Source organism: Drosophila persimilis, unplaced genomic scaffold (assembly GCF_003286085.1).
Source record: "Drosophila persimilis strain 14011-0111.01,24,50 unplaced genomic scaffold, DperRS2 tig00000927-arrow-arrow-pilon, whole genome shotgun sequence".
Lineage (NCBI taxonomy): Eukaryota > Metazoa > Arthropoda > Insecta > Diptera > Drosophilidae > Drosophila > Drosophila persimilis.
In genome coordinates, this window is record NW_020825375.1 from 47,311 (window position 1) to 58,413 (window position 11,103).

An 11,103-nucleotide genomic window follows, 5' to 3' on the forward strand; every position below is an offset into this window, starting at 1 on the left:
TTCGATACTTGTTTTTTGTTTAACTTATTTCGCTAAAACCTCTTTTTACGCAAAATGCAATAAAAGCAAATATTAAGAATGCACCAGTTAAATAGAAAATTGATTCATTATTCGGATAAAATTATGTGGACATGACTGAGTGCTCTATTTAGCTAATAATATTCCACGGAATATCAAAAACGAGCAATATGTATAACAGAACTTGACTTCGTCAGTATATTTACGGTATATTTTGGTATATTTCTGAGCGTCGGTCACACTGCGCTACACTCAAACGAAGCGTGCCGTCGCTTGGCGCTGGAATTTTGAAGCTAACGTGAATTTTGTGAAGAAAAACAGAACATAAACAACATTCGGCGGTCAATTGCGTGGGAAATAATTTATTAGAATGAAAGCAGTGTAAGTAGAATGTGAAACCTTAAAAGCGCGATGAAATAGATACAAGAGGGACTTTTGCAGATCACGAACTCCGATGCGCGTCCCCAAGACACCGCGAGTGCATCAAACGACAGAGAAGCACCGTCGGGAGACGTCCGAAAAGGCAAAAGATCCGGTGAATGTGTTCTGCCGAGTCCGCCCGCTCCAATCGGATGGGGACCTCACTTCTCTGCGGGTGAAGAGCTCCACAACAATCGCACTAAATCCGCATGATCAGCTGCTGCAGCACCACAAACAGAACGGCGCCCAGCGCGAGATACAGTACATATTCAAGCACGTCTTTCAATCGGATGCTACGCAGCAGGATGTGTTCGCGTCCGTGGCCCAGCCACTGGTCGAGAACCTGGTGCGTGGCCGGAACAGTTTGCTATTCACCTACGGCGTCACGGGCAGCGGCAAGACGTACACAATGACGGGCAACCTGAGACATCGCGGCATAATGCCCCGATGCCTAGATGTGCTCTTTCGCACCATATCCGATTTTCAGGCCAAGAAGTTTGTCTTCAAGCCGGACAAGTTGAATGGCTTCGAGATTCTGTCCGAGGAGGATGCGCTGCTAGAACGGCAACATGAGATGAATCAACGCATTGCCGGTTCCGGTCGCTTCGCGTACCGAAACAAGGACTCGGATCCGGAGATCGCCTCCCAAGCGTCGGTGGAGCCAATGCCTCTGCTGGGCCTCGACGAGGACAATATGTATTCGGTGTTTGTCACCTACGTAGAAATTTACAACAACAGTGTGTATGATCTTCTAGAGGACTCGGGCATACAGAAGTAAGTGGGATATCCTTCAAGTGTTCACGTATGTAATCCTCTGTTTCCTCTCCCTTGCAGGACTTTGCAAAGCAAAATCATTCGCGAGGATGCCCATCATCACATGTTCGTCCAAGGCGTCACCGAGGAGGAAGTTAAAACGGTGGAGGATGCCCTCGAGGTCTTTCAAATGGGACAAAAGAAAAAGCGCATGGGTCACACGGTCTTGAATGCCGAGTCCAGCCGCAGCCACTCGGTGTTTAACATTCGCCTCGTCCAGGCCCCCACCGACAACCAGGGCGAGAATGTTGTCCAGGACAGGCAAAAAATCACTGTGAGCCAGCTGTCCCTGGTAGATCTGGCCGGCAGTGAGCGCTCCTCGCGCACCAAGAACACTGGGGTGCGACTTCGCGAGGCTGGGAACATCAACAACTCGCTGATGACGCTCCGGACATGCCTCGAGTATCTGCGCGAGAATCAGCAGGCGGCCATCAATGGCTTTGCCCATAAGAAGATACCATATCGCGACTCCAAGATCACGCACATGATTAAGAATTACTTTGACGGCGAGGGGCAGGTGTCCATGATTGTATGCATCAATCCTAGAATGGAGGACTATGATGAGAATATGGTAGGTGGCGAATTCGCCGGTTGATTTATTTTGCTCCAAATTCCCTTTTTTCCATTTGCAGCAAGTTATGAAGTTTGCCGAGATGACTCAGGAAGTGCAAATAGCTCGGGCAACGCCCATTAAAACGGACTTGGGCCTAACCCCAGGCCGCCGGAAGACCAACAAGCTGTTCAAGATAGCTGTCAAAAATCTGAACGAGCTGGGCATGTCCGAGGCCAAGGACCTGAAGGTGGATGTGGGCTTGGTCTACAGTCTGGGACCCGACTTTCCCTTCTGCCAAGTGGACAGCCCTGAGGCGGAGGTTAAGATCCAGGAGCTCATGCATTACCTGGAGCAGCGGATTGAGAAGCGGAAGAGGCTGCGCGCCAATTTGGATATTAAATGTGAGTCCTATAGCCTCCGCTCCTCCAAAAAGGGTGCCCATCCTTATTAATTTTGCATGTACTCCTAGGCGACAATTTTCGCCAGATGCTAATGAACTTGGACCGCGACAACTTGCAGCTGAGCACGGAGCTGGCTTCCCTCAAGGCCGTCTACAAGCAGGAGCGCGAGCGCAGCTTCGCCTTGGAGAAGAAGGTGCGCATTCACGAGAGCTCCATCGACGTGCTGAACAATACGCTGACCAAGCGCGACAGGCAGATCGAGGAGCTGACATTCAAGCTGAATGAGAAGGAGAATCTCCTGACCCAAACGGAGCACGAGAAGGAGAAGCAGAAGAAAAACTGCAGCTCCAAAATGGCCGTGGAGTCGGATAAGAACAAGCGGGAGCTCGAGATAAAGCTCCGTCAGCAACGGGAGAAACTGCATGAACGGATGCGCATCAAGGACGAGAAACTTCGCCTGGTTTCGAATATCATACGATCCGAGGATCTGCCGAGCATGCCGCGCTCGCAGAGCTCGGAAGATTTACTCAACGAGAAGGATCGCGGCCCATTCACAGCGCGAACGGAGTCATCTGTGCCGGCCACGCGAACAGACATCTATGTCACGCCCCGACATGTAAGCCAGTACTTATCCTTCCGCTCTGTGAACTTTAATCTAGTATCTATTCGCATTCCCACCCCTCACAACCAGGGCGTGGCAGCTGCCAACAATCGCCATCGACGGTCGCGTTCAGCTGGCGACAAATGGCTGGAGCATCGTGCAGCCAATCCCGTGCCACTCGGCACTATTATGCAGCCCTTTCTGAAGAATCGCAAGTCGGTTACCAAGCTGACGGACATGAAGACGCTGACCGAACACGGCGCCAACAAATACTGTCTCGTCTCCCAGGAGGCCGACACGGACGGGGATGTGGAGACGAAACTGTACAAGGGCAATGTTATACCCACATGTGGCGGCGGCGCCCAGGTGGTGTTCAACGATATCGAGTGTCTCAAGCAGAAGTCGCCCGTGCATTCGCCAACGCGAAAGCGTCCCAGCAATGGCACGATGTCGGCTCTGGGCGTTGCCAGCGCCCTGCCCAGCACGGTCACCTCCATCACCGTCCAGGATGTGGCCTCGCGTTGCAACCTCGGCATCGAGGGGCACAGCAACAAGAAGACAAATATCTAGAGCTCGTCCTGTAATTCTTGAACATGCATTTCCATTTCCATTTAGTTTTACTTTTTTTTTCTAGTTAACGTAATTACTAAAATTATTGATTACTAGCCTTTAAAGTTGAAAAGTTAAAGTTAACTGCAATTAAAGCCAAGTAAATAATCTGTATAAATATTCGCACATCGATGAATTCTAAACCTCGCAACTGAACTTATTGCTGTGGGAGCACACACCAGTGGAAGGAGTGCGAAGAGTGCGTCCATTCATAGGTTTATAATAAATAGTTGTACTGCAAAGTATTCAATATTTCTCGTATGCATATCCCTTGCTATGCCCCTTGATTATTATATGAACAATTAAAGTAGAAGAAGCAAATATACATATGTATTATGCTGGTATTAACTATTATTTTTTTTATTGTTATTCCTGCGTTTATTCAATGCTTAAACCGATAGAATTTATTGAAATACATACATATTTGTAGATTAATTTCAATTACTAATAAATCAGTCTATAATTAAAATATATGTTTTTCGCTTAATGATTTCATGTATGTATGTATGAATGTATGTATGTGTTTGTGTGTATGTGTGGGTGTGAGCTGCTCTTCACAAGAGTATACTACTGTAAAACGATGTTCAATCCGTTTTTCTGGATCGTTGGGGCTCAACCCTCCGATCTCTTTTATTGTCGTTTATGTTCTCAATTTTACAATTGTGTTTTGGGCTTTTGTAAGCCAAAAGCCGCGGAGCTGCGCTGCCAGTGACGCCGGCAGCGGAGCGGCAGAACTATGTGTTCTTATCTCTTATATGTTAGTATGTATATGTGTGAATATGCTCAGCGCTGTTGGCAGCGAGAGCGCGAGGGAAGATATATGTGTGTATGCATGTATATTAGTGCCGTCAAGTCATGGGAACATGCTGACGCTGCACTTGGGTCGCTCGAGGCATTCTTGAGTGAATCGTAATACGATCACCCAGAATGTCTGGGACTTTATTGTTACGTAAACACTGAAACAAAGTGTTACAGTGTGTATTCTTTAAGTACCGTAGGTACAGTGGGTATTCGTAATAATGAATACTTTACTTTACTTTAATATGAGCATACTACATCTCCCTCCTTTTGAAAAATAACGTAATATAATGAAGTTATTTTATTTTTAGCTTTTACTATATATGTATACGAGTTATGTATTCTTAAAAAGACAATTTATATATATATATATTTTTTTTTTTCTTTTTAGTCAATTATTAGAATATTGAACTTTAATTAATATTGATAAAATTTAAAAGTTATTTGAATATAAATGCAGAGTAGTATATTTTTATGGTTTATATTTATGTATGGCCATACTAAAAATGATTAATAATTGCAAATCTTTAACCTATCCTTATGTACTTTCTGAGTTTTGTTTTTATTATCGGAGATTATGACGTTATCTCTTTCTCCGATACTTTCTACTCTATATGGTCCTATATATTTAAAATCTAGCTTATGTCCTGTTTCATTTTTCAATAAAACTGTATCTCCTACAGCTAAATTTAAATCTTTTAACTTTAAGTCATATAGCTGTTTATTTTTAATTTTATGCTCCTCGAGCATAATCCTTGCTCGTTTATATGCTATTTCTAATCTATATTTACTCTCTTTAGAGTAATCATCTATGTTATATAGAGGTGCTATTCTATCTATAGTATTAAATTGAACTGGTAAGTTTGAAGTCTTACCGAAAACTAGCTCATATGGACAATAATCATGTGCCATAGAGGGGGTTGTATTAAAACAATATACGAAGTATTGCAGCCATACATCCCAATCTGATTTGTCAGCTGAGATGTATGAGCGTATGAATTCGTTAAATGTTCTGTGGCTTCGCTCCACGGTTCCTACAGTCTGGTGATGATGTGCAGTAGAAGTTATGTTTTTGATGTTTAGATTTTTACATAAGTCTTCAATTATTGAATTTTAATATTCTGTTCCCATGTCCGTAATGAACGTCTTCATTGGACCGTACTTTAGAATAAAATTTTCAAAAATAGCTTTAGCTACTGTATTTGCACTTTTGTTTCTAATGGGTATGGCGACAAGGTATTTTGTCAGGTCACATATTAAGGTGACTGCATATTCATTTCCTTGTTCTGATTTAGGAAGTGGACCGATCGTATCCACTATTACCCTATCAAAAGCCATGTATGGTGTTTCTGTAATAGTCAATGGAGTTATTGTGTGCTTGGTTACTTTAGCTTTTTGGCATTTTGGACATTTTCGTATGTAATTGGTTATTTCTTTAGTCATACCTTTCCAAAAATAATATCTTTTGACCTTGGCCAAGGTTTTTGTTATGCCTGTATGTCCTCCTTGTATGGGATCATCATGTAATGTAGACAGTATTGCTTCTTTTTCTTTTTCATTTTTAATTAGGGTCACCGGGTTGAGTAGCGCTACTCTTATTGTTCGTAATATTTTATTGCCCATATTTTTAAAATTATCTATTGAAATGTATTCAAAGATATTTTCCCACGGTGCCACTTTGAGTTGGCTGATTTTTCGTTTACCGGCCTGCGTTTCAAGCCTTTGGAAAAACTGACCTAAGTCAAGGGTTCCATTAGTATACAAATCGCTAACATCATATCTTGCAGTAATTTTTTTTCCATGTTTGAAAAAACATAAATTATTATTTACATGCAAGGTCACTACTTTACGTACTTCGTCATTGTTGATGACTTCATATACGTTGGGCTTTGAAGCTTTTGTTAGAGATTGCCTAGGCAATTCTATTTGTTCTTTTCCTGCGCAGGATTTCTGTCTACTCTGTTGCCTGGTAGTGACTTTCAGGACTTTATTCGTATTTTGTATGTTTTTTAGGTCTGTGATGGTTATTCTTGATAACGCATCTGCTACATGATTATCTTTACCCTTTAGATACTCGACTGTAAAGTCGTATTCTTCTAATTCGAGCCGCATGCGTGTGAGTTTTGAGCTAGGATTGACCATTGAAAATAGGTATGTTAGTGGTCTGTGATCCGTTTTTACTGTAAAGTGTTTACCATAGATATATGGTCGAAAATGGGTAATTGCCCAATGAATTGCTGCTAATTCCTGTTCTGTAGTACTTTTGTTACTTTCACCTTTTGTGAATGAACGTGATGCATATGCTAATGGGAGTTGGAGTCCGTTATGGTTTTGAGTTAAAACCGCTCCACATGCTTGTTTACTAGCATCGGTGATTATGCAAAATTCTTTCTGAAAATCTGGGTACTGTAACAGAGTGGGTTCCATAAGTTTATCTTTTAAATATTGGAATGGATTTTGACATTCAGTTGACCACTCAAAGGGGACATTCTTTTTACATAATCTAGTTATGTGCCGGGAATAGTCGGCGAAGTTTTTAATAAAACGTCTATAATAATTGCAAAATGCAATAAATCGTCTAGCGCTGTCCGCATCATGTGGGACTGGATAGTTTTTGATGACGTCATATTTCTTGTCATCTGGCAAGATTCCTTTATCTGTGCATTTATGACCAAGAAAGGTCACTTCATGCATAAAAAATGAACATTTTTGTGGATGTAATTTTAGGTTGTGTTTCCTTCATATCTCAAAAATATCTGTTAAGTTTTTAAGCATATGTTTTTCGGAACAACCCATGACTATTAGATCGTCCATATACAGGAAGGCTTGCGAAGCTTCAAGTCCAGAGAATGCTATAGTCATCATTCTTTGAAATGAATTCGGCGCTATTTTTAAACCAAATGGTAGTCGCGTGAAGCGATATGAGCCATTGCTCGTTGAAAAAGACGTTATATTTCGCGAACTTTCTTCTAGTTCGATTTGATGAAAACCTGACATTAAGTCAAGGCATGAGAAATACTTTGCTCTACCTAGTTGATCCAAAATGTCATCAATTCTAGGTAGTGGAAATTTGTCGGCCAGGAGTTTTTTGTTTATTTGACGATAGTCAACTACTAATCGCCATTTCTTTTGTTCTGAACCCGGAAGGGCTTTCTTTGGGACAAGTAGAAGTGGGCTGTTGTATTCTGATACGGATGGTTCGACAATATTGTCGTTGATTAATTTTCCTACTTGTTTTTTAATTTCCTCAACTTGGCTATGCGGACTTCGATAGTTCTTTATATATATAGGTTCGTCATCCCTCAATCTCAATTTCTGTTTATAAAAATTATTTGTTGTGATTGATTCGGTTTCAAGCCCGAATACGTCACTAAAATTGGTGCATAGTTTAGTTAATTGCTTCTTGAATTGTACTGGGAAATGCTTGCTTAATTCAGCTATGACAGTTTTTTCTCGGATTTTTTGAGTTGTTTGAATTACCTTGTAATTCGAAAGTGGTTCATATTGTATGCTATTTATATGTACTAATTGGTTGGTACTGGTTGTATTCAGCAATCGGACAAATGTATTATTTTTTGAAGTTATTGTATTTGCTACATAAATACCAGGTTGAATTTCCTGGTTTGGGATCAATATGGTTTCTATATCGGACGTTAATTCTATTTTTCTGACAACTTGTGATCTTGCTGGTAGAAGAATTGTATTGTTACCAGAACTGTATGTTATTGGAACATAAATTTTAATTTTTATATTATTTGGTCGTATTATTAACCAATCCTCTGCAGGTTTTAAGTCTATTAGGCAGTTTATTATACCCGATACTCAAAATGAGTATTGGGGTATATTAGATTTGTGGTAAAAGTGGATGTGTGTAACGTCCAGAAGGAATCGTTTCCGACCCTATAAAGTATATATATTCTTGATCAGCATCAATAGCCGAGTCGATTGAGCCCTGTCTGTCTGTCCGTCCGTCCGTCTGTCCGTCTGTCCGTCCCCTTCAGCGCCTAATGCTCAAAGACTATAAGAGCTAGAGCAACGATGTTTTGGATCCAGACTTCTGTGATATGTCACTGCTCCAAAAATATTTCAAAACTTTGCCCCGCCCACTTCCGCCCCCACAAAGGGCGAAAATCTGTGGCATCCACAATTTCGACGATACGAGAAAACTAAAAACGCAGAATCGTAGAAGATGACTATATCTTCTAGAGTGCCAAATCTGAACCAGATCGTATAATTATTACAGCCAGAATCACGAAAACAATTTCACTCTTTCTCGCTCTGTCTCACTCTAACACACAGGTTTCATGGTCGGTTTTGCCAATTGCAAAATATGAGTTCAAGGATCTCAGAACCTATAAAAGCCAGAGCAACCAAATTTAGTATCCACACTCCTGTGATATCGGACCTTGACCGTTTCCTGTCCAAATTTCGCCACACCCCCTTCCGCCCCCGCAAAGGACGAAAATCTGAGGCAACCACAAATCTCAGAGACTATTAAGGCTAGAGTAACCAAATTTGGTGCACACACTCCTTTAAGATGTCACTATAAAACGTATATCTCAGAATTTCGCCCCACCCCCATCCGCCCCCACAAAGGACGAAAATCTGTTGCATCCACAATATTGCAGATTTGAGAAAACTAAAAACGCAGAATCATAGATAATGACCATATCTATTAGATTGCTGAATCTGGATCAGATCAGATCAGATCATTTTTATAGCCATAAGGAACAAATCAATTTGCAGTGGCTACGCAGCGCCCGACGTCACGCTTAGACTGATTTTCTGTCTCTCTCGCACGCACTCTTTGTCGTGTCGTTTAATATTAGCGCCGTCTGCCGGAGGAGAGCCATACTGACTTAGTATCGGGTATAACTGTAGAGTTGCGGTGTCCGCAGCAACTCACGCGAAATTCTGAGATATACGTTTTATAGTGACATCTTAAAGGAGTGTGTGCACCAAATTTGGTTACTCTAGCCTTAATAGTCTCTGAGATTTGTGGTTGCCTCAGATTTTCGTCCTTTGCGGGGGCGGAAGGGGGTGTGGCGAAATTTGGACAGGAAACGGTCAAGGTCCGATATCACAGGAGTGTGGATACTAAATTTGGTTGCTCTGGCTTTTATAGGTTCTGAGATCCTTGAACTCATATTTTGCAATTGGCAAAACCGACCATGAAACCTGTGTGTTAGAGTGAGACAGAGCGAGAAAGAGTGAAATTGTTTTCGTGATTCTGGCTGTAATAATTATACGATCTGGTTCAGATTTGGCACTCTAGAAGATATAGTCATCTTCTACGATTCTGCGTTTTTAGTTTTCTCGTATCGTCGAAATTGTGGATGCCACAGATTTTCGCCCTTTGTGGGGGCGGAAGTGGGCGGGGCAAAGTTTTGAAATATTTTTGGAGCAGTGACATATCACAGAAGTCTGGATCCAAAACATCGTTGCTCTAGCTCTTATAGTCTTTGAGCATTAGGCGCTGAAGGGGACGGACAGACGGACAGACGGACGGACGGACAGACAGACAGGGCTCAATAGACTCGGCTATTGATGCTGATCAAGAATATATATACTTTATAGGGTCGGAAACGATTCCTTCTGGACGTTACACACATCCACTTTTACCACAAATCTAATATACCCCAATACTCATTTTGAGTATCGGGTATAAAAAGAACCATATCCGACCGCCATATAATTTCTGCATATAAATTCTTGTTAAGTAAATAAAAAAAAATTACCAAGCATTCAACTTTTTTAGCATGCTCAAGAATGACCAATTTTCATGTACTGATGTCCAACTCCTTGACTGAGGATAGGGCCGGACCAAGTTTTGCTAAACAACAACAGCAGCCTCTAGAGGTCGAACAGGCGCTCCAGGCACCATCCCAAGTGGGACTCAACAACAATAATGGTTACGCCTGCCAGATGCCAATTCTTCTCTCAACAGTTTAAGCGCCGTTCACAGTAAGGCCACTCCCATGAAGATCGGGTGGAAATTTGGCTGCCTGGGTGCGGGCAATGGATAATTAAATGAACCGAATGGCTTTTGCTTGGGCATCGACGAGGACATCATTGTTGCCGATTCGAAAAATCACCGAATCGCTGTATACGCCAAAATGGGAGCCCTGAAGTTCCAGTTTGGCGATGCCGGCAAGCGGAACGGCCAGCTTTTTTATCCCCGCAAAGTGGCTGTCTTCCAACACAATGGAAATTTCGTTGTCTGCGATCGCGGCAATAGACGCTCTCGCATGCAGATCTTCTCTAAGTGCGGCACATATATGTTCAAGATTTCCATCAGGTTTATGGATATTGTGACCGGGTTGGCTGTCAGCACCAAGGGTTATATTGTGGCCGTCGATAGTGTCTCGCCGACTGTCTTTGTTATATCCGAGGAGGGTATGCTGTTGCACTGGTTCGACTGCAGTGTCTTTGTGCGTGAACCCTCGGACATAGCCATACGCGACAATGTTTTCTACCTTTGCGATATGAAGGCTCATGGCGTGGCCGTTTTCAAGGACAGTGGCGAATTCCTCTATCGCATTGGCAACGAGAGGGTATCCTGCTACCCCACGGGCATTGATATATCCAGTGCTGGGGATTTGCTCATTGGGGATACCCATGGATATCGCTTCCATGTGACCTGCTACGGGAGCGACGGTGATTTCAAGTCGGTCTTCGAGTTTCCTCAACTGAATGTTTCACGTTGCTGCGGCTTGAAGATCACATCCGAAGGTCATGTGGCCACTCTGGCCAAGAATAACCATCAAGTTCTTGTGATGGATCTGCTGTATGTATAGTGATTATAAGATAACACCCTGTTGTGTCCAGGAACGTGAGAATTGCGGATAAACACACAATCGCTTATCTTCATCGGTACTTAGGCGTTGGTT

General features: G+C 42.4%; 1 protein-coding gene across 1 annotated transcript; it reads left to right on the plus strand.

Moving 5' to 3' along the window:
• The first annotated feature begins 388 nt into the window (after positions 1-388).
• LOC113566780 (kinesin-like protein KIF23) lies at positions 389-3,507 on the plus strand. The gene is made up of 6 exons (XM_026993875.1): positions 389-399; positions 460-1,212; positions 1,273-1,822; positions 1,884-2,205; positions 2,274-2,821; positions 2,897-3,507. Exons 1-6 carry the CDS (start codon positions 389-391, stop codon positions 3,374-3,376), a joined length of 2,664 nt encoding a protein of 887 aa, XP_026849676.1. The 3' UTR covers positions 3,377-3,507.
• The last annotated feature ends 7,596 nt before the right edge of the window (positions 3,508-11,103 follow it).